This window comes from Hippocampus bargibanti, linkage group LG04 (assembly GCF_051943395.1).
Source record: "Hippocampus bargibanti isolate YZ-2025 linkage group LG04, ASM5194339v1, whole genome shotgun sequence".
Taxonomy (NCBI): Eukaryota; Metazoa; Chordata; class Actinopteri; order Syngnathiformes; family Syngnathidae; genus Hippocampus; species Hippocampus bargibanti.
This window is the reverse complement of record NC_142737.1, coordinates 19,186,905-19,211,819: the sequence shown is the minus strand read 5'-3', so window position 1 is coordinate 19,211,819 and position 24,915 is coordinate 19,186,905. Positions and strand designations below refer to the sequence as shown.

Sequence of the window (24,915 nt, the reverse complement as noted above, 5' to 3'; positions counted from 1 at the left end):
CCTTCATAAAAGCCATCCTCATCCATTGTTCCGTAAACATAGAGGTACTTTCCTGCCACCAGGGGAAGCTCTGCTTCTGGATGCTCATTTGGCCCATCATAAGGATTGTAACTAATACAAAAGCACAAAATAGAAAAATCTTAGCCTCTTTCACATTAATGGATTGACCAGAACAACAATAATATTTTATACTAAAACATACATTCATTTAAAGTTAAAAACACACAATTACAGAACACATCGTGACTAGGTATGACTTTTCAGGTTGAGTAAATAGTAACGCTATATGTATCATTATTTCCCAGCAGCCACGCTAACCACGTTTCAGGCCATTGCGAAAGAAACTGGAAAAGGCGCAACACGTGATGTGAACCGGCATGTGACAGTTTGATAGGGCTTGATATGGCATGCTTCATTCAACTACGCTATGATACATAATTTTGGATGCAGCAGGGGACTGTCATTCGAGTCTGGAATGGTAAAATACATGCAGTATTTTACCAACACGTTTTATCTGTCGAGACCTTGGCCCATGAAAAACAGATCTCAAACAGAACTTGACCGGGTACGTGTGTCACCCCAGCAGAACATGATGGGCCGGTCGGGAATGTAAAAGCGTCCCATAGTAAATCGGGGAACAAAATTAACTGTGCCTTTGACATCAACACTTGAATATGGGGGAAGAAATGTTCAAAATGTCATGGCTCACTGTCGATGAGAAGGTTTCTTCAGCCGTCATCTGTACAAAAGTGAAGGTTTCAGACGTTTCGCAATCCAAGATCACGAACTAAAGTCTGACTGGTCGTTCGGCCCCATCCCTAATGTCCAGACATTGGCGGATATGATAGGTCCCTACTCTCATGGGGGGCAGAGGACCCCCAGTCAGACTTTAGTTCGCTGACGAAGCCTCTTGGATAGGAGGCGAAACGTCCGAAACCTTCACTTATGTACAGATGACGGCTGAAGAAACCTTCTCATCGATGGACCACTCCTGTACGACTGAGAGCTTACACAGACGTATGGCTCACTGTGTTTCGGTCAGTTAAACTGGGCTGCCGTGACCATTGGAAACGTAATGTTGATGTTATGCAATTAGCAAAACAGAAAACTACTGTTGAGATTGTATAAAAAAAAAATCCTCGATATGAAAAAGAACAAATCTTTTGATGATGTCAATGAGATCTCGTACATGAACACAGAGGTAGGCAGGCACTAATGATGATGTGACAGTCTATTCTTTGATTAGGCTCACCTATCATTTATTCATTGCAATTGGCTTTTGGACTGTTACTATCACCCCACCTATCTTCAAAATGTCTTGTTATTTTGGATTTTGTTTTCTTCTTTTGTTGTTATTTTTTTTAAACTTACCTGTAGCGAGCTATACACAAGCGGACCTTCCCTGTAAACCGTGGTTTAGATCTGGTGGTCAAACTAAGCTCTTTGTCCATCTGGAGAAAAAGAAAAATGCAGTTGTTTGAAAAAAGATTCTCAATATATTCAAACAGGTTAGTCAGCGCTTAAGAAGGTAACAAAGCGAATAACCGACAGCTGGATTGCAAAGGCGAAGCACTTGGAAGTGGAAATTAGAACTGATGTCGAGATGCCACTTAGTCTCATGAGCGTTGCTGTGGTTCCCGATAAAAAGGCAGAGCCTACATGCTCCAGGATGATATTTGTTTATGCCTCTGGTGTACTTCATTTGCACTCAATTAGTAATGAATGCATATAAGGAAGGAAAATGAATTGAAAGAATCTAATTTTCACTTCTTCATTCACTGTGCACATGTAACTGTACAATATTCAACTAAACATTATCCAAGACCTCAGAAAGAAGTGTCCTTGCTGAACCGCTGCCTCGACTGCGAGTAAGGAATGTTGGCTTGACAGAGAGGAGCTCGGGTTTGTCTCCACTGGTCTGGAGTGGACGAATGAACTCTGATATCAAAGATCTGCTTGATGGCATTTCACTGCCTGTGGCTCAAAGAAAGTATGTTATCAAACCTTACAATCAAACAACAGAACTGAAGACAGACCGTTATTACAACGGAAGTTGAAGACTATACTAGAAATTATACTCAATCTTAGTCAATCTGTGAATGTATTTGCATTACATAATTTAAAATAATGCAAATTTTCAATATATACCGCCACAATAATCTTCAAATGGCCTTGATCATAATTTCTAATGATTTTTCAACTACAGTAAAGTCTCGTTATATCGATATTCAAGGGAGTCCGAAAAAATATCGATATAACCGGGACTATCGATATATCCGACCCTGTTTGCATGTAATTTTCTCCGTGCGTGCATAGAAATAGTATCGATATAACCGGGACTATCGATATATCCGATATCGATATAACGAGACTTTACTGTACATCTGAGCATTGATGGAAGTTATTTAGGCATACTAATCATCAGAACTGAGCCTCACCCTTGCCTATGGGGCCTGCCAATCCATTTAGAAGCTGGGACAGAGATTTGTTGGGAGAAGCAGGAGATTCACACACTGTCATCGATTCAGTGCTGAGGATGTCGAACCCTGCCTGCAGACGGAACTTCTCCAGCTCTTTGGACAGCAGGTTGAACTGCTCGCTCTGACTCCGACATTTCTCCTCCAGCTCACGCACTTTGGCCTGATGGCGATCAGGTGGTAGGTAGGTAGGAGGACAAGAGTGAGTCAAAAATACAGACATTGGGATACAGACAATGACAATGTTGTGAAATCTGCAGGTTGCCATATGCTAAATAATCAAATGCTGGAAAGCACAACAATGTATTCAGGGATTTACATTGTACATTATATAGTATATAGGCATTACTGCTGATGTCTACACAATAGATACGGACAACTATAAGAGACAAAATGTGATGCATGCATTATAGTAATTCAGGAGTTAATAACAAATAAATGAAAATGCATGAATGGAAGAAAGGTACACATTATTTTTTAATCAAACTGGCAAACACTGAGGTGTTTAAGCCTCATTTTCTCGCTTGCACAACATTCTACAACACAAAGTGGAAACACATACACATCACACATATACATACATATATTACATATATACAGTATATACACTATATATGCAGTATATACAGTATATATACATCACACATTTACATACATATATTACATATTACATATATACAATATACAATATAATACACTATATATATATATATATATATATATATATATATATATATATATATATATATATATATATATATATATATATATATATATGTTGTATATACCGTAATATATGTATATATAATGTGTATATATATATATATATATATATAGATGTAGGCTTTTACTTTTACTATATCATAGATATCATAGATATGATCAAACAAATCAAATGAAACCTTTTTTGTTTGTGTGTGTTTTTTCGATGCTGTAGTGGTTCTGTGAAGTCAGTTCGTATTTAGGCGCGGCACAATAAAGTATTAGGATGCAGCTGTCAGAATGATGCAGTGCAGTTCAACACCACTCAAAACTACTAATATAGCAATAAATTATGAATTAATACATATCTGACTGTTTCAAGAAAACGTTCTCTTCAAAGAAAACAGTTTCCTTCCTTTCTCTTCTATTGGATGTCATTATACTGTACAGATGCACCTAATGTTGCGGCACGTGAGGTCTCTGTCGTCTTTTTACTTTACGGATGCTATGAAAGTTTCATTTGTCAAAACCTTTCATCAAATATGTATTCAAGTAATGGGCTGAATATTTCTCTGTGATCAATGGAAAGAGAAGCCATGTTTATACTGTCAGTCATGTTTCAGTCTTATGTGAGAGTGTGCTTTGAAGGAAGGAGGGTACGAGGTCGGCAGGCAGCAAAGTACGAGGAGAGGTTTCTCACAAAACCAAAATCCAATCAAATATAACCATTATAAGTTTTTAACAAAGACTCTTCTAAGACTATGGTTTGATTGTGCATTTATTCCATGATTAGATGTGATGTTGACCCATTTGCACTGTAACATAAAGTGCCTCTCTACTGATAGTACAAGAAAATATGTTAAAATATCCACTGCATCAATTAAAATAATTCTAAAATACCTGCATGCTGTCCAAGTGGTTCTTAGCATCAACACACACACATAGTTTAAAAAATAGGGAGAGAAAGACAGATAGAAGTGAAACGTACATGATAATCCAAATCCAACATAATAATTAACCTAAACTTGAGGAAAAACAATGAGTGCAACTTGGACGGCTGTTTTGTATTTGGAAGCAAGAGCAGTTGATTCATTCAGAGAATGCAAAAGTTCTTTACTGTAGGTTCTAGCATTTTGCTTGAACATAGGAGAAACACACAGAGCCCCTCAGTTCAGAAGCTCACCTCTAAAAGATGGACAGCGCCCTCATGTTCCTTTTTCGCCTCAACCTGAGCCTGGAAAACACAGGTACGAGATCAACTCGACATGATTGGGGTTATGTTTTCTACTTTTTTAAATAAATGGCGAAATGGTGCAATTTTTATCTCAATCATTTCTGATGCAATCGTTGGACTGTCCTTACACGTTATTTCCAAAATAATTGTAATATATTTCTAAAACCTGCACAAAACAAGTCCATATAGTTAGATTCACAAACACAAGCTCAAGGAGAACATGCATGAACGTGGCGTTTTTGCATAAGCAAGCCTCTAAAAGGTATCGCAACTATTTTGCAATTAGAGTGCACCATTTGCTTATTTGTGACCGACAAGAGTGCTTTTGAAATGCTACAGATAGGATGAGGTCGGGAAAGGAAGGCTGCGGTATGGATGGGGTCGTAGTGGACAGCTATTGTAACGCCAGGAACGACAAATTGTCGGAAAGAAGCCAAGTGTAAAGACTCTTTCAGTTTACTTTCACTTTTATTGAGATGTAGCACAGCCTCCAACAGCAGAACGGTTTGTTGAAGCACATGCGCCACCGGCTGAGCAAACAAGAACAGCTGTCAAGAACTTTGCAGCTTTTACCGTTGAACAACCAGACTTCTCTTACCTTCTGAAGCAGGTCAATCTCCTGCTGCTTTGCATTGAGTACAGCCAAGGCCTGCTCATGCTCCACCTCGAGCTGCTGCCTCCGCTCCGCAGCCTCACGCATATGCTGTCCGCGGGGGGGATGAGGGATTGGAGAACCAGGGAGGGAGGGGGATCGTGCAGGAGGGCATAAAGACGGCTAATGTTAGTGGGACAAAGAGCCAATGCAAAGTGTATCCTCTGCCTTCACGATGAATTCCACTCAATACAAGTGTTACATGCTCGCTCGCATCACACACGCAAAAGCTGGTTAACAGTGTACTGTGTTCTGACCCCATTGCCACTCTGAAGGGTGAGAGAGCGCAACACAGACTCCAAACTGCAGTTCCTAAATAAATCGTGTGACTGCTGAGAAATGATCTTTCCAAACAATATGCAAAAAATAATAATATTGACACCAAATTCTTTAAGGATGACCGTACGATGACAAGGTTGGTGAGTACATTAGAGCACATCAGCGCACAAAACATATTTAGTTGACATTACAGAAATCTTTTTGATGCAAAGCTACGGCATCCTTGTCACACCATTTCTTTTCTGTCCATAATCGTGTGCTTCATAAGTGCAAAATGATGTAACTGAAACTTGGCTAAAAAAGGTAACAGCTCCCTCACTCACGCTGAATAAGAAACGTGATTTGTTCTCAGACTGAGTTGGCCTCTACTCAGATATGATGTTGCTATCAGGCAGGAAAGTAAAAAGAAGCAGTTGTTTAATGTGGTTGGCATTGGTTTAAAAGCTTTTCTTCCAGCATTCAAACCAAAACTAATGCTGATGATACTACAGAGTCTCGCATAGCTGACTCTTGCAGCTCGTTGCTCCTTTCCCAATGACCCACTCGCACTAAGTCAGCCTTTTGCCCATGTCATTTCTCAGCATTCACACTCTTTATTAGAGAAATTGCTAGGTGACAAAACTCTAGACAGAGTGTTCAGCAGCAATAATCACATCAATATTTGCCCCAGGGTACATATGCAAAAATAAATATAAAAAATACATTTGAACTCATTCACTGCCAATCACTAATTTATTCGAGAATTGAAAATATGACAAAGAACGTCATTAGTTTGGGAATTTTTTTCTTGCTATGGTGCCGATAAAGCGCTGGCCAGACCTCCGGAAATGTTTTCCCTTGCACAAGGGGGCAGCATTTCCCTCTTTCCATGTTTGTTCTTTGTTCCAGCTTCAGCTATTGTTAGAGCGCTCTATAAACCAATATGTATGTATGACATTGTATTTTGGACAGCCACCCTCATTTCAAGCTTATACAACTCCAGAACAATATAATTTAGGAATTAACTCTTTTTTTCTGAAGAAAGGAGAGTCTAAGGTTTCTTACCCTGTATGGGATGTTTTATGTAGTCCTAAAACTCAATATTCTGTGGGTCCTGGAATTCGAGTGAAAATGACAAAAACCCTGACACTGGATTGGACACATTTTTGCACGTCTGGCAGTCAATGAGAAAAAAAATCACATCAAGCCAATTTTGCTTCGCCTTTTAGTTAACACAACGCCTGTCAGAAATATAATTACTGGCAGTGGGGATGAATCTTCAGTGCGGAATTACATGAAAAAGGTTAAAAAATTCCAAAGTGTGCCTCCATGTCTGTCCATAACTTCAATACGAAGCAGTGAATGGAGTCCGCTCCACCTGTCATCCATTCATATGCCCCATCGAGTGAACATTTGTGAAACGATTAAGTGAAAGGAGTCAATGACACATGCATCCCAGTAGAAGAAGTTCAAGGATAATGTGTGTGTCTGTGACAATATCATCATGGGGTGGGGGGCGAGACCCAGTCTTGCTCTTCCACTCCGCCTCATGCATCAATAACATTCCACACAGTTGTGTGCTTTTGGCCAGGTGAATATTCAATGGTCTGTAAGCATCCATCAATGAAGAAGCATTCAGAACGGGCTGAACAACAATACTTCCTTGAAAGCTGTGATACCTTCTAATTCGAGCGGGGGAGAGGCAAGTGGGGGGAGGGGTGGGCAAACCATCAAATAGTGGAAAAGAAGGGAAAAAGGCAGAACTTCTACTCTTTCACTGCTCCGGGTCAAACATTCCAGCGCCACACTAGGATGCAACAGACATGACAGGGACATTAGACCAGTAGAGCGTTAAAGCAGCCAGAAAGAGGTACTTTAGCGCAATCGAGGAGTCAGTTCTGGCAAAAGTTAGTGTCTCCTTGAATTGGGAAGGTGAAGAAGATACACTCGTAACCATGGAGCTGCTTTTCTCACCTTGAGCACCTGCTCGAGGTTCTCCAGTTTGCCTTGGAGCTGGTTTCTCTCCCACAGGGCTAAATCTTTCTCCAGTGTCACAGCACCAAGGGTATCTTTGAGTTTGGCATACTCAGACTTTACCTGTGCAAACAAATCACGGACAGAACAAAGGTTTGATTGTAACGCTTCTGTCGGCTTCCTTTGATTTGCTGATGAAAATCACGTTTGACACCCAAGGTGAGTTGACTTTGGGTTATTGCTGCATTCATTGCATGATAAATGCAATGAATGCAATCCAACATATTTCCAAATTAAATGTTTCAACCCAGATGCTGAAATTCACAACTTTCTGCCAATTACCTGACACAAATTGCTCAGGATTTTTGCACCCTTGTGAATCCAGCATCGGGTAGACCAAGACGTACACTGCCTCAGTCTCAGGAAGCTACAAAATCAATGAGTGGTTGCTTATGCATGTTCACATCTTTTCTTAGCCATAATATTCTTTCTGCCCTTGAGACCCTCAATGAGGTGACTCGTGTGTGCAGCCATTCTCAGGGCAGCCTTGCCGAATTCCTAATCAGTCGTTAGGAAAAACTAAATTGTTTAGTATTGTTGCTAGTGTTGGCTTATTACTGAAAAATAAATCAGCACTGTTATTTAAATCCAATAATTGGAAGGAATTTGGGTCTTTGAGTATTTACTGTATGTTTCTATAACGCTTGTGTACGAATATTTGTTGCGAGTTGAAGAAATCTCTCTCCTGGAAGTTGAGGCTAATTTATCCTGAACATGTCAGTAGGATTTCACATTGACTTTAACACTGGCAAGGTTTTGTTTTATTTATGTCTTGAATTTAAAACAATAATGTGGCTAATTCTTTGTGCTGCCTGTTGTGTTTCACTGTCAACAATATAATGTCAATAATATAACATCAAATGCTTGCTGCACACACACACACGCATGCACGCGCGCACACACACACACACACACACACACACACACACACACACACACACATGCACACACGCACACATGCACACACGCACACATGCACACACACACACACACACACACACACGCACACATGCACGCACAGTGCCATTCAGGACATACGTCGTTATTCTTTCGATCATAAATGGTTGCTTGCTTTATTCAGAAGTTAATGGAAATCACACGTGTTTAGAATCAAGGCCTGCTGAATGCTTTTTCTCATAATCAACCCTGATGTTAACAACTCAGGGGAAGCAAACTCAAGAGCTACCCCACTGTCCCAAGAGAACATCAATAACCAGCATCCCACTCTTCTGCAACCCCAACAGCAACTATCTGCCAATAAACTCCTTCATTTAATTGCCATACCGTCCTTAGAGATTAAGCCTTTTTGTTGATTTAGTAGCTGAGTTTTCTGCACTCACTGTAGAAGATGTTTAAGGTCGTGGGGACGAAAGAAAGATGAATGATTTTTGGATAGTCAGAGGATCTGTTTTGTGTCCTACATCAAACAGCGGAACACTAATTTTCCAGTAAGCCCGAGAAAACTTTTACTATGTTCATAACCCCCTTATATATGTTGACATTTACTTCATATTCATGTTCAAAATGAAGTGAAAGGCTCTCACAATCTCTCAAGCGGCATAAAACATTATATCCTGGTGTTTAATTGTGACTGTTATTTTTTAAAATACAATCGTAAGAAATGTTTTGAGATAGACATGGATAACACTTGACTGTTTTTTGGAAGGCTATGGAAGGACTACCCAAACTGGCAGATTCTCACTTTTAAGCATGCAAGTTCAACAGTGGCTCATTTCAAATCAGATATGACAGCAAGTGTGTATCTTGGTTGTCGCCTCTTACCCTCTCATATTCAGATGGTTTATGACTGCCGTTGAAAAACCGTAGGCTTAAGTGTGTGTTCTCCTGGAAAAAGTCTTGAAGCTCATTCTCCTAAGCATAAAAAGGCAGAAGAAAAATTTGATTTAAACTGCCGAATATAGTACATAAAGTGCAGTTATTTGCGCGATATACTGGTGATGGAGGCAGTATTGCTTATCTTAATCTCAGGCTCTGTATTTTCTTCTCCTCTAAATTACATTATTATGTCAGAGAATAATTTTAATAATTTGTGTCACAATAGCTTTCAGTGACAAGGATTAGCCATGTTGATTGTGCCTGTGGGCACTTCCTTGCCCACGAAGTAAACCATTTTCACACACACACACGTGCGCGCGCACGGACACACGCGCACACACACACACACACACACACACACACACACACACACACACACACACACACACACACACACACACACACGCACACACACATGCACGCACACACGCACGCACAACACAGACACACACCCGTATACGTATACAAGTTGTTCATAATACAAATTCCTTAATTTTGGCGATTGTGGCCCATTTTTCCATCTTGTACAACATAAATGAACAGAGTTAAAACATAAGCGAAAACAAAAAACAAATATGAAGTAGTATACAGTGAATTGGCATATACAGTATTTGTCACAATTGTGTTTGTTCAAGTTTCAAGTAGAGGATATTGAGCGGCACTCGCAGCAATGGTCGATTGTCACGAATGGATGCGACAATATCCCCATTATCCCCATTTAAGAAATATCCCTTTCAGTGTTTCTACTCCAAAGGCAACAACAATATGATATAAGAGCCCAGCTCTTTGAACCTGTTGTTATCCAAAAGTGAAAGTCGTGCATGCGGTCCTTTACAAAGTACATCGGAAGCGGAGTATATAGCACAGGTTAAATAGTGACCAGGGTTATTCTGACCAAAAACATTTGCTGCGGTGTGAGACTACTGTTTCGCTGAGGATTCCCCTCATGTGGCAAGGGCAATTGTGTCTGCGTAGCACTGAATACATATGACTAAGAAATCATGACAAAACCAAAGCCTGTTGCATATACACTGACAACATCTTTTCCATTAATTAAGCAAACCAGAATTTGAATTTAGCCTGCAAGAATTCAATTTAGACACAACTAAACTAGACACCCAGATCTTCGGGACAATAAATTTGAACAAAAATAGCAATGACAAAGATCATATAGTGCGAAATATATGAAAAAAAGTGGTCTTCCTGTTTGCTCGCCCTCTATAGTGTTGACACAGTTCCACATTGTCATCTTGAGAGCACAATGCCCAAGTTACGTTGCAAATAGCCATTGTAATGAACGTCCAAGAGTGTCCTTGGGTTATTTATGTGAAAATATTTGTGCAATATAATGTAGTCTGTATACATACAGGAATAACAAATGCAATTAGTGTATTAGTGAGTTTATTGAAGTGTGGGGTATGTCTAGACATGGCCTGACTCAGCTTGGGGTTCACAGATGTGTGCTTAATGCCAAACCGACTGACTCAGTGAAACCACTAAACATACCAATAAAGCAAAGACTCCACTCACTCCTTCCTCTCTCACTATGTGTAGCGGCCCATTTGCGAATGCGCTGTTCACACTTAAAAAAATATCCTTATTTATCCTTTGTCTTTGCCCAAATAACGGGGGTTGTTTACCTGCCAGGCACTCATTGTGAAATGTGATCGATCATTCAGTGTAAAGGCAATAGCTGGTGCAAAATTACAACACATTTTCAAATCTGCTGGCCATGAAATCCTCAGAAATGTGAATCTTCAGACTGAGGCAATTTCAGTATACTTGTGAGGGGAAAAATGCATGCCATGAGGCTGATATAAAACACTGCCAATCACACTTATAACAGACGGCGTTGTGTTTGCAAACAGCTTGTCGTTGAGGAAATGAGGAACAAGACAGCAGGCCTCCAACACCCGACACCAAGCGCAATGTGACGGCACAGAGATGCGCCATAGTCCTTCGACTTGTTGACTATCTGCTGTCTCCCTCTATTGATCTTTGATTAGCACAGTCCATATTCAAGTGTCGCTTGCGAAGTTGCCTTGGTATGACATGCTCAGCTGATGGACTGGAGTGATGCACTTAACTACCAAGAGGATGGAAGTACCAAATGGAAAAGTTCGAGTTTACTGTCATTAACATAGACGATGTGAGCACACAGTCGGTCACCTTGTATACACGCCTATCAGAAATTACAATAATTCATTGAATACTTCATATATGTTACATCCTTGTGCTACAGCTGAGTATGGCGCTATGCACAAATAGTTTGATTAGCCTCTTAGCCTTGTTTGTTTATTTATTAATTAATTTATTAATTTATTTGTCTGTTATTTAGTGTGATATTGTGAAATCCCCCTACAACGAAACCTCCAGTACATGTGCGAAAACACACCCTAGTGTGAAAAAAATGTTCATGCATTAAGGCTATTCACACTTTTCTACTTCCCTCTACAGCGAAAATTCCCCCCTGTTTGGACATACGAGATCCTTCTTCACAATGTTGTTCACTACAACGAAAACAAGTCTACCACAAAAGTCAAATCCTACTTCAGCCTGCCACAGCGACTCCCACTGTGTAGCTTTAAACTGCAACAGCAACCACCATACTGGTTTACACATCGACAGGAAATATGTTATTGTTTGCAACTGGTTGGACATGTCACTCGTAGTTTTAGACACAGTACAAATGTTGCATTGTTTGGTATAAAATGGATACAATATGGACATTTGCAGACCTATGCTCTTCACAAAGAGTTAAGAAAAGGAAAACTTTTAAACTATAAAGCAGAATAAAAGTAACCAGTAATAACGATGAAAGATGGAAGTAGTAAAGTAAAAGACATTGTGCAAGAAATTGAATATGAAAATGAATTCTGATCGTAAATTTTGCAATTTCTTTACTTTTTTTTCTCTGCTGGCCAAATAAGTGTCATATATGTTTATGCTCATACTTCTGTGCTATTAGAATAAAAAATAAAAGTAAACATCTATGTTTTTTTGTGTGCGTAGATGAAATTCACTATAGTGAAAAGTCCCCTGTTGTGAAAAGTTTCTAGCTGCAAAAATGGTTTTGTTGTAGAGGAGTTCTACTGTATTTCTTTATACGCAAAAAGTGAAGTGGTGTCACCGTGGGGCAGAATAAAATGTCTGGGTACATGTGTAGAAAAAGATTCATTGTGACAATACTGATCAGTGTCTTATAACGAGTACTGCATGGCTTCATTTGGACTTTTGCTGATTACGTGAACTGGTGCTTTATTTACAGCATTCCCATTGTTTTCGAATCACTTTGCTGCATTTGATTGTATATTGTATGTCTGCAACGTTCAAAGAGTTTTGAAAGGGCGACAAAAGTCGAGAAAGACAGAAAGACAAACTAGGTTTGTACTAAATAGGAGGTGACTTTTCTGTCAAGTTGGAGCGCTGTCGCTCGTGCTCACTTCTCTGCTGTATGTGTATGCGGCGGTCCTCAAGGCTCCGTGTGGGAGGAGATAAGTGCTGTTCCGGAGAACAACCTGCCATTTTGCATGCCATTTGGGGTCAGTTTGTCTTTGAGGGCTGCTTAGCCTGGCCTCAGCGGGCTGACAATGACCAGGAGGGAAAGTGCAGCTGTGGGCTGAGAATGTGAGAGGGCTGCTGTAAGGAAAATACTACTAATGGAGTATGTATTTATGGTAGAGAACCAAATACAAAAAGAGATCATCAAAAGAAAAGGGCTTGAGAATATGAGGGGGAACATTTCATAAAGTGTGATGGAAATGACTGCTTAATAGCTCCGAGCGCCTTTCTTTCTTGGGACTCTCTCACTTCAGGTTGCGGTTATCCACCCTTTGGTACTTCTGCTTCCTCAGGTTAAACAAACTTAACTTTGATACGTGGTTATTGAATATGGATTTATATTGTAAACGTAAACAGTGGCAGTGAATTCTACCAGGCTACCATGAGTCTGTTGGGACCAATCTTTAAGATCCAGCTTTCGAGCATTAAAGCAGCAGTTAGTCGCTTTGTCTCTTAAATTCGAACATAAAGTGTCAGAGCCAAATACACTTTATCCATCGTGTAATATAAAATAGTAATAACAGAAACGCCTGCAATCTCTATCTGCCTTATGGGATTGACATAACTGCAGAGGTGAAACCCCCCAAGATCACATTGGCTGCTTATTATGTCGTGGTGGAACACATTCCACGCAATAAAAAACGCCCAACGAAGCATGGTTCAGAAACAGAATGTTGACAATATTTGATACACACCTGTTCTCAAGTAAATATACGGTTTACATTGACAGACCTCCAACAAAAAGGCACACCTGTCACGATGTATGTTTTTGGTTTTGTTTCATGGTTTTCTTATCTCATGCTTTTATTTTCCTCGTTTGGTATTGTTTTACCTGATTTTGTCATCTGGGTTCCCCTTTTTAACCAAACCCGTCCCTCAACCCTTTTTGTTCATGTGTTCCTTGTCTTGTTTTTAGTTTCCTGGTTGCTGTCAGTCATTGTCAGATGATTATTTCTGTCACGTTGGTTTTAGTTACTGTTATGGCACTTTGTGTTTTGTTTTTCCACTGTGACCCTGAAAGTATATGTTTTGTTTGTTTGTTTGTTTGTTTGTTTGTTTGTTTTTTAGAAATACTTTTTTTTCAGCACTCTGTGGCTCTCCTTCATCCTTGCTTTTTTTGGGTCCACTATCATCACACACACTTGTCCACACCCCTGTACACAGATGAGATTACCAGAGATACTAAACTCATGATCAGTTTTTATTTCTCAAAGTCCAACAATCATTGTATTTAATCATATGTTGTTTCCAACAAGAAACAACATGTATCAACACCAAAAAGGCTGAGCTAAATTCAACTTTCGCGCCGCTGCTGTGCCGCAAATAGTGTGTGTTCAAAACACTTAGTGAATAAACAGGAAGTTGTAGCCGTTGAGGAATGAGCACACACGACTAAATGTGGAGACGTGTTTATTCCAACGGCTAACAAGTGGATCTGAACTGAACAGCAAAAGCAGTGTAATATATGTAACATGAACCGCCCCCTCCTCTGCACCTGCTGGGTGAGATGCCTGGTCCTAGTGCCCGCCACACAGCCCCCCCCAGAACACCCAGAAGGAAGGTCAAGGTGAAAATTTTGCAGGGGGCTTAACCAGCCTGCCCCAACGACTACGCAGTCCGTCTTTCGGTGGTGAAGGTGATTCGGGCGAGACCTCAGTGGGGGAACGACACTCAACCCTGGCATGCCGCGGTGAGGCTGGAGGTTTCGGAGGGCGTCCGCGACGTGGGGCCTGGGCAGGCGAAACGTCCTCGCCTGCAACTAAATGAGCCGGTTTGAGCCTGTCTATTGAAATGCCCTCCCTCCGCCCACCCATATCGAGCACAAAACTCTTTTCACCGTGTTCGAGCACTCTAAACGGGCCGTCGTACGGCGGTCGGAGGGGAGAGCGGTGGGCATCATGACGCACAAAGACGAAACGGGCTGACCTAAGAGCAGACGGAACAAATATTTTGGGGACGCAGTGGTGAATTGGTGCTGGAGTCAGGGGCTCTGCTGGCAAAAGGGGGAATGAAGGTGCACCCGAAGCTTCAGGCAGAAATTCACCAGGAACGCGGAGTGGTTGACCGAGCACTAACTCTGCGGGGGCGGCGTTAAGGTCTTCTTTAGGGGCCGAACGTAACCCGAGCAGGACCCACGGAAGCTGGTCAACCCAGTTACCGTCCGACAGCGCGGCCCGTAGCGCGGCTTTCAGTGACCGGTGGAAGCGTTCGCACATCCCGTTAGCCTGCGGGTGGTAGCTGGCGAAGGAAAATGTGGGGGAAAAGGAATCCGCCATCATCCGAATTTAACAGCGACAGCATTTTGTCCATTAGATCCACTGCTGTTCCGTCGCTGAGTCCGGGAAGCGAAAGAAGTCTGTCTGCTCTCTCGGAGGCCGATAGCATGAACCGCCGGAGCAACAGTTGTTCGAGCGCGTCGTACTTCCCGCATCGTGGAGGCGCACGCAGAAGTTGCATCATGCGATGCGTTGTCGGTTGGTCGAGGGACGCCACGACCATGTAATATTTTGGGTCATCTGTCGTGACGCCTCGTAGGTGGAAAAGTGCTTCCACATGCTGGAACCACGAAGCCGGGTCGCTGTGCCAGAACTCGGGCAACTTCGCGGCGTAGGCGGCAGCTGCGAGTTTGGGCGCCGGTCGTGGCGACATGGCCGTAGAAGATACATCTTCGTCCGTTGCCATGAACATTTCCATCGTCGGGGTCACCAGTGTAGCCGTTGAGGAATGAGCACACACGACTAAATGTGGAGACGTGTTTATTCCAACGGATAACAAGTGGATCTGAACTGAACAGCAAAAGCAGTGTAATATATGTAACATGAACCGCCCCCTCCTCTGCACCTGCTGGGTGAGATGCCTGGTCCTAGTGCCCGCCACAAAGTAATTAAAAGTATGTTGCTGATTCTGAAGGTGTTAGTGATTTATATATAAACAAAAAAAAAACCCTCCTCTCACCGTTTGGGTGGTGTCCGTCCCTTCTGGACTGATCATCCCCTATATATATATATACAGTAAAGTCTCGTTATATCGATATCGGATATATCGATAGTCCCGGTTATATCGATACTATTTCTATGCACGCACGGAGAAAATTACATGCAAACCGGGTCGGATATATCGATAGTCCCGGTTATATCGATATTTTTTCGGACTCCCTTGAATATCGATATAACGAGACTTTACTGTATATAAAAAAAAAAAAATCCTCGTCTCACCCACCATGGGTGGTGTCTGTCCCCATTTCAGCTCAGGTCTTCTACCAGAGGCCAGGAAGCTTGAGGGTTCTGCGCAGTATCCGTGCTGTTCCCAGCACTGCGCTTTTCTGGACCGAGATATCCGATGTTGTTCCCGGGATCTGTTGCAACCACTTGTCGAGTTTGGGGGTCACTGCCCCAAGTGCTCCGACCACCACAGGCACGACTGTCACCTTTACCTTCCAGGCTCTCTCCAGCTCCTCTCTGAGCCCTTGGTATTTCTCGATTTTCTCATGTTCCTTCTTTCTGATGTTCCCTTATAAATGTATATATATATATATATACAGTAAAGTCTCGTTATATCGATATCGGATATATCGATAGTCCCGGTTATATCGATACTATTTCTATGCACGCACGGAGAAAATTACATGCAAACAGGGTCGGATATATCGATAGTCCCGGTTATATCGATATTTTTTTGGACTCCCTTGAATATCGATATAACGAGACTTTACTGTATATATATATATATATATATATATATATATATATATATATATATATATATAGTGGTATCTCGGTTCTCAAACACCTCACAGTTCGAACAAATCGGTGTTCGAACAAAGTATTCGAGATATTCTTGCTTCGGCGTCGTTCGAACATCAATCGGTGTTCGAACGCCAATACGACGCGTGAGTGCGTACCGTACACGAGGGTGGGGAGCTGAGCGCCGCACGGGTCTCCGTGACCAACTGTTGTCGCTCGCCGGCGTGCAACATTTGCGTTGTGTTGCCTGCTTAACACTACGAGGACTCCACTTTCTCAGCGGCTTTCAAAACTCTGAAGTACACTTTTGAGTCAGGGTGTAGTCCGAAGCAGGCTTCTGTAACCCGCTGAGAAAGTGGAGTCAACGTGGCTCGTAGTGATTTGTTACCCGCTTACTACGCCAAAAAGCAAATGGCACACGAGGGTGCAAAATGACACAAACCCGGAAGATGACATAATTTTACGGGACGCAGGGAAAATACCTCGGGCCGGATACACTCGCGCATCGAAGGAGGAGTCCAGGTACGTCATCATCCGGCATTGGCGAGGTGATTGCGAACCGTATAAATGCCCCGTGTCCGTGATTAAGGCAGCCCCGCCCTACTTTTATTTCTTTCATAACTTTGCTGCTGTAAAATGTAAATTTCTCCACCTCCACTGCGAGACTAATAAAGGCAAATCCAATCCAATCCCCCCCTCCCCCACTGTCAACTCGCAAGTGACAGGAGCAAAGAGGTGGTTTCGGTGATATATATATATATATATATATATATATATATATATATATATATATATACACACAGTGTGCGGAGTATGGACTGGAAACCCCAAGGTCAAAATGGGAAACACCTCCCAAGGTGGTAGAGCATGACCGAGCAAAGATCCTGTGGGACTTCCAGATACAGACTGACAAGATGGTAATGGCCAACCAACCAGATATCATGGTCATAGATAAAGGGGAAAGGAAAGCCGTTGTCGTGGATGTAGCGGTCCCGAGTGATGGAAACATCAGAAAAAAGGAACATGAGAAAATCGAGAAATACCAAGGGCTCAGAGAGGAGCTGGAGAAAGCCTGGAAGGTAAAGGTGACAGTCGTGCCTGTGGTGGTCGGAGCACTCGGGGCAGTGACCCCCAAACTCGACGAGTGGTTGCAACAGATCCCGGGAACAACATCGGATATCTCTGTCCAGAAAAGCGCAGTGCTGGGAACAGCACGGATACTGTGCAGAACCCTCGAGCTTCCTGGCCTCTGGTAGAGGACCCGAGCTAAAATGGGGGACAGACACCACCCATGAGGGGTGAGACGAGGATTTTTATTTTATATATATATATATATATATACAGTAAAGTCTCGTTATATCGATATTTAAGGGAGTCCGAAAAAATATCGATATAACCGGGACTATCGATATATCCGATCCTGCGCCGAACTGCATTAAACAAAAGCCGCCAAAAGAGGGCAGCCAAGCGCCATATAAGAAACGGAGCTGGCCATTAGCTCTCTTTTTTTTGGGTCAGAGATGTTCCCCCAATGTTGCCTCAAAATGGCACATATAATTATTTAATGATTGTAAACATGTATGCTTTAATCTTTAGAACTACAGTGTATTTGAAACATATTCATAACTGGATGTGTAACAAGAAAGCATATTATCCGAATCTGAAGCCATTGTTTTGATTCACAAGCAATGCAAGACGTCTTGGCGTGAAGTCATTTTTATTTGCATTTGAATAAAAAGTGACATTGGCTGTCCTTTAATACACAGTATGGAATGTTAATAATTTTCAAAATCATCGCGCTTCAGCAGACAAAACAAGAAACATTGTTGCAAAAAACGATTGCATTCATATACAGTACAGTGGGCATGTACATAACACAACAGGGAAACTGCAACGCTTACATCTTACTGTATTATGTATACAATTTAAAAAAGTCATCAATCTTCTTCTGCTTCCCATTTTTACCTTTTAACACAAACACTTCAATCTCGTCTGCTACACACGAGCTAGCGTCTGAAAATGAAAATGGCTCTGCTACACGGGTGCTGGGCACGTAACCAAGTCACCTGACCAAGTCGACCAATGGCGCGACTGATGGCGTGACACGTAACCAAGACACGTGACCAAGTTGACCAATGGCGCGACCGATGGCGTGTCACGTGACAAAGTCACACGGCCAAGTCGACCAATAGCGCGACCGATGGCGGCTCATGTGACCAAGTCGACCAATGGCGCGACCGATGGCGGCTCACGTAACAAGACACGTGACCAAGTTGACCAATGGTGCGACGGATATATCGATATAAACAACAAAAATGGCCGGTGGGGGATGAAAAGGAGCACCGTAACAACCGGATTATCATAATAACCGGGTATCGTACTAAACGGTACTAATTATACATAAAAAGACTAGAAATGTGCAAGGGAAATGAAAATAGTATCGTAATAAGCGGTACTATCGATATAACCGATATCGATATAACGAGACTTTACTGTATATATATATACAAGGTCAAATGTGTATCTATGGCATCGAAGCCCGTATAGCATTATCATAGTCAAAGTCAGCTTTATTGTCAAATATGCTAATATGCATGACATACAGCACAGATGAAATTACTGTCCTCTCGGACCCAGCATGCAAGGCACTTATAATGACTTTTACAAACATAATAAACATGAAAATGCCAATTTGCCGGGAGAGGGGAGCCGCTGCGTGTTTACGCGCCGCCATCTTGGGAAAAACAAAAATAAAAAATATGACAACACAAAGACACAGAGTCATTCATTCTTCAGGACTTGCTGTACCCTCTTTGTGATGACATGAAGCAGTTCTAGATGAAAGAGGAGAGGATCAAAGCATCCATTTCAGCAGTGGATCAGGGACGTCATGGTGGGATGTGCACGTCTACTACAAGCTAAATGTTGAAAGCAAACACGAAGCTGTAGCATCCATGGACGAAAAGACATTGTCTCACATCTCCTGTCCCACATAAATCCGCTTCAATTCCAAGCCGCGACAGTTCCACACACGCATCGGCGCTCTGTCGATGCGTGTGTGCTGCTCCTTTCTTCTTATCGCGGGCTCCTCAAGCCATGCATCCATCCAACCGCAGACTGACCAACAGCACCGACCTTTCCGCTGAACAAAACGGGGCTGTGAAGATGCTGCCCATTACAGGCGCAAAAAACACAATGGCCCCAGAGCTGTCCAGCGATGACAGTCAAATGGCTCCGACATTCCTCCGATTCAAAAACAGTACTGGCATATCCAAAAGGCGCAACCGCTCAGCACAGTCTTCTCCTTGATGATTGTCGTGGCCAAAAATGCTGAAAAACAATCCATATCCGTTCCACACGATGCACAACAACATAAAGTGACAAAAGAAAACACAATAACACGACAAAAACAACAAAAAAAGCAAGGCTCATGAGAGCACTTGCTGACGGCTGCCTACTCAGGCGCCATCTTGGAGAAAAAAATGCTATAAATGCTATAAATACGCATGGAGATCCATTTACTCAACTCAAACCACAGAGATGAGCACTTGCAGACAGAGTGACTGGATCATAACATCACATACTTTGTGTTAACTGCTAAACTGCTACCTTATAATACATTCTGTTGTCACCACCTGAGATTGAAGCTATCATTAAAAGAAAACACAATTCATTTCAGCAGAAAGAACATTTAGAGGCCCTGAATATTTTCATTTTCATCATTTTATTCTAAAGCTAAGGTGCTTTCTTCACTTACCAAAGTCTGACATGGTTGATTCTTTTTCCTCACCTCCGCCTCAAGCGCTTCACACTCCTTTCTCTTGGTGTTGATCTCTGTCTCCTAGAGTACAAAGAAGAAAACATCAGAGGGCTTTCGAGGGTCAATAACAGACGTATCCAGAGAGGATAGGAAGTGAAATATCGTATGACTTACTAACACGATACAAAATTAATTTTCTTGTTGGGTGATTTATTTGAATGCTTTCCACAACATGTATACCTGATGGATAGTGCAACACTTGTCACATCATCAAACTCAGCCACACAACTAAACTGCAGCTAAAATTCCCTGTCGGATTCATATCATCAAGTGTTAGCATGAACTAAAATGAAATGTTGTTCATCTCTTTCTGCAACATAAATTTGCTTCACTTTCATATGGATGATAAATTCAGTGTCAGCACCATATACTTCTCTCTATAGTGGGCTGCAAAAAATGGGATGTTTCCATCAAACATGACTGAGTATTCATTCCTGCTCTGTGGGGGCCATAGGCACACAGACACAGACACACACACACACACACACACACACACACACACATAAACACACGCACACTAGCGCACACACACGCACAAACACACACAAAATGCATACACACACAAAAAAAAATCACATATATTTCACTCAAAAGCACTGCATCTGTTTATTCCTCCTTTTGCCCTCTGAGTGATGAGCACATTTAATAAAACAGGCAGCAGTGGGGTCGTAAAACAAGCCGAGGAGAATGCATGAGGTTTATTTAACCCTTTAATCCTGAGGAATTTGACTTCAGGCAACCAAAAGAGTGGATAGTTCACTCTTTAAGATACCAGTCATAACTACATAACATATGCACATCCATGCATACACACATACATATTCTTCGGACATAGTACAGAGCTAGGCAATGGAAATGCACATTTTGTTGTCTGGGAATTGAGAAATTGTTGTTACCAACCTAAATTAAATCTGCTGAGTTAAACTTGAATGCAAAATATGCTTGTGATACTGACAGATGTTTCGAGATCTCAGAGGAATCATAAAAAGCCAAATAACACAATCAAATCAGAATGTACCCCTGTGTACACTAAACGACGCCATTATATGAAACAAAATGACAGACAATACAGTGCCTCCACAGACGGACAGCTTGTCATCTCCCATGTGGGCTGGCTTCTAAAGCGAACAGTTTCCACTACCAGACGGCATCATCGGCGTCATCATCATACCAATGTGCACATTGAATTTTGTTCTCACAAATATGTCCACAAACACAGCCCTCGCTTTCAGAGGCATAATTGTTCCACACACATTTACCAGTGCTCAATTAAAATTCTTTTCGAAGGGAAGATTCAAATAGCTGCCATTGTGAGTAATGAGCTTCCGCCTAAGTGAGGAGGCATTTGCAGCACAGCAGATGAAGATGAATGAGGAAGACCATCTCCTTCAACTGGATGAAGCTGCCACAAATGCAAATAAGGTCCACAATGAGATTGGACAGAATTACTTTGTACACAGTATTTATCTGAGAGGCAAAAATGTACATGCGGTGATTACAAATAACAAAACACACAGTTATTGAAATAGAGGGGAAAAATAGAATGTCATGATGATTTTTTTCCCCCCTGAGAGTATTGAACGGACGGCTCAGTTGTCGAGTGATGAGCCCGTCCACCTCACAATACAGAGGTTATGGGTTCAATTCCTGCTCCAGCCTCACTGTGTGGAGTTTGCATGATTTCCCTGGGACTGCATGGATTTTCTCCGGGTCCTCCGGTTTCCTTCCACATTCCAAAAACATTCATGGCAGGCTGATTGCACACTCAAATTATCCCTAAATGAGAGGTTTGAGTGTGAGAGTGGAATGATTGTTTCTGTTTGCCCTGTGATGGGCTGGCAGGGTGTCCCCACGCCTACTGCCCAAAGACAGTGAACAGATTGCCCGCCAATTCCAAGGCACAACGAGACCTTCTATGCTCACACTCACACATAGGGAAACATTTTAGGGGCGATTTGGAGTGTTCAATCACCCTTTTTGGAATGAAGCAGGAAACCGGAGGACCAGGAGAAAACCCATGCAGACCTGAGGGAAAACATGCAAACGCCACACAGGGACACAGCGATTGAACCCACGACCTCTGCACTGTCAGGTCGACGTGCTAACCACTCGTAGGCTGCCCTTATATTCATTAGGAAAAAAATATATAGCAGAAAAACCACAAGAGTTGGCACTTCATGAAGAGTGTATTCAATTCCCTACTGTTACTCACTAATACTCATCGCCGGCTCCAGTCAGTTTTTTGCCACGTCCAACTGCTGACTACATAGTACACGACGCGAGGCCAGACAGCAGTCAAATCCACAACAGTCGACAGTAACTCGTGGTTTGAGATCATTTGAAATGGCAGAGGACATTACATAACCCTGCAGCTTAGAACTGGCTATACAGCCACAGATGCGAGCACTCCACTAATACTTCAGTGTCTATGCATGTCTGTGTGTGTGTGTGTGTGTGTGTGTGTGTGTGTGTGTGTGTGTGTGTGTGTGTGTGTGTGTGTGTGTGTGTGTGTGTGTGTGTGTGTGTGTGTGTGTGCGTGCGTGCGTGTGTGTGTGTGTAAAAATCATGAGGACTGACTGATTCAGATACTACCTGCATTTTGTTCCCAATGGAAAAACAAATCTACATTTGGAACTCCACCAATTAATACAGTACACTGTAGAAAAAAATATAATAATATCAAAATAAGAATCGCCACAGGCGGACTGGTAGTCGAGTGGTTCACTTGTCGACTTCATAGTGCAGATGTATCGGGTTCAATTCCAACTCCGGCCTTCTGGTGTGGAGTTTGCATGTTCTCCTTGGGCCTGCATTTTTTCGGGTCCTCCCACATTAGAAAAACATGCATGTCAGTCTGATTGAACACTCCAAATTGCCCCATAGGTGTCAGTGTGAGTGGGAATGATTGTTCACTTGTGTGTGCCCTGCGATTGGCTGGCAACCGATTCAGGGTGTCTGCCACCCGCTGATGTAGATACCTTGGATAGGCTTCTATATCCACTGCGACCTGGCAGTGTGTTACACAGTATACAGCCGTTAGTGGGGACGGAAAGAAATTCTCTCCATTTCTTTTTAATTGGATGTACTATTACTATTATCCAAATACTGAAGAATGATTTGTATCAGCATCACTAAGAGAGAAAAAGAAAAAAGGGGGACACCATTGGCTCATGTGAAGTCCTGCGATGACACAAAAAGTCCTGGTGCAATAGAAGCTAAGATTAAGAAGTCAGTACTGGTAATCTTTACCCCCGTATACTAGCCCATTCAAAGCACTAAGTAACAGGTGTGTTTTCATTATACCGGAACAAGAACTACTTCTTGCTTCAGTGTAGAAGAAATGTTCTACTGTAACGCTACAGTTCACAGTCAGGCCAAAATCAGGCTGAACTTTTCTGATCACATATTTCCAATGTTACAGTAAGGAATAACAACAAGGTAAAAAGCGGAGCCATCTTCAATACTTGCTGAGACAGAGCAAAATAGGTAGGATAATTGTGAGTGCATTGACGAGTTCATTGCTGTTGAACCATCAAATTGGATAACATTTCCCATCAACTGAATTAATTACACAGACAACGGTCAACTGATTGAACAGCGATTAAATTTGTTATTAATAATTTCTGTTGAGAATTTATTGGATAAAGCATTAGAAAATGCAGGCAGGTTTTTATGTTTCCATCTTTAATTTTGAAAATCTGAAAAACATAAAAACGGCATAGATTCATGTTCACGAGAAATAAACATAAAGGTAAAGTGGCAACGTGAAATATGGGTAACAGGTCGAACTTACTACCAAGCTATGCAGTAGGCTGTCACGAGTATAGGAAGGAGTATAGCATTTTACGTATACTGCAGTATCAGGAAGTATCCCTGCATATTGTTTGTCCCCATTGTCCATTCCATATACTCAAAGGCTCTATCAGCAAGGTGTGAACGCAAGACTTGCCAACTGATGTGTTATGACCTTTATCACACTTTAATGGGAAGCATCATATGCAGAGGAGGCAAAAGAATATGAGAAGCTGTTGTGTCGAGTCGGGAGAATAGAAGAGCAGATTGTGATCATGTAGGACGAAGTAGAGTTTGGCCCTCTTGATAAAAGGCCTCGACAACAGGGAACAATGAAAGGAAGAAAGAGGAACGGAGCAAAAGCGATACACTAGCAACTCGTCATACAAGAGTGTGAAATTCAGTTGAGGGGGAAAAAAACACCCATTTGAAAATACTGTGTCCATAGGTCTCCAGGAAGAGGACTCCAATCTGATAATCCCATTGAACCAACACCAAGATGTCAGATGAGACTTTGACTTAATAAAGAAAACTAAACAGTGACTCACTCTGCCTCAGCAGACCGCGACAAATATATGATGGTTATATACACTGAATAGTCCTCCGTAGCACTTGAGCAGATTGAAGGTGTTCTGACATGTAAAATATCATGCAAAGAAAATCATTGCATTTATTCTTTTTTTTTGTTCTTTTCGCCATTTTGCTGACAGAAGGTCTGTGGCGTCACACGTGTGTATGATTTTGAAGTGCGCCTTTCAACCCTTTCATGTCTTTCAATTCCTTGATCTCCTTGATGTGCGTCTCAC

General features: G+C 41.9%; 1 protein-coding gene across 14 annotated transcripts in view; it reads right to left on the bottom strand.

Annotated features, from left to right (window-relative positions):
* rimbp2b (RIMS binding protein 2b) overlaps positions 1–24,915 on the bottom strand; it is a 124,532-nt gene that overhangs the window by 32,985 nt on the left and 66,632 nt on the right. For 11 of the 14 annotated variants that reach the window (XM_088994586.1, XM_088994582.1, XM_088994576.1 and 8 more), the window contains 9 exons: positions 20,255–20,338; positions 7,298–7,420; positions 5,012–5,116; positions 4,363–4,413; positions 4,080–4,100; positions 2,439–2,640; positions 1,826–1,980; positions 1,372–1,451; positions 2–111 (listed from right to left, as the gene is read on the bottom strand). In XM_088994586.1, the coding sequence (XP_088850712.1) occupies positions 2–111; positions 1,372–1,451; positions 1,826–1,980; positions 2,439–2,640; positions 4,080–4,100; positions 4,363–4,413; positions 5,012–5,113 (721 nt within the window). In that variant the 5' untranslated portion in view covers positions 5,114–5,116; positions 7,298–7,420; positions 20,255–20,338. The remainder of the gene's footprint in view (position 1; positions 112–1,371; positions 1,452–1,825; positions 1,981–2,438; positions 2,641–4,079; positions 4,101–4,362; positions 4,414–5,011; positions 5,117–7,297; positions 7,421–20,254; positions 20,339–24,915) is intronic. The other 3 variants (XM_088994590.1, XM_088994581.1, XM_088994580.1) reach the window with 2 other exon arrangements.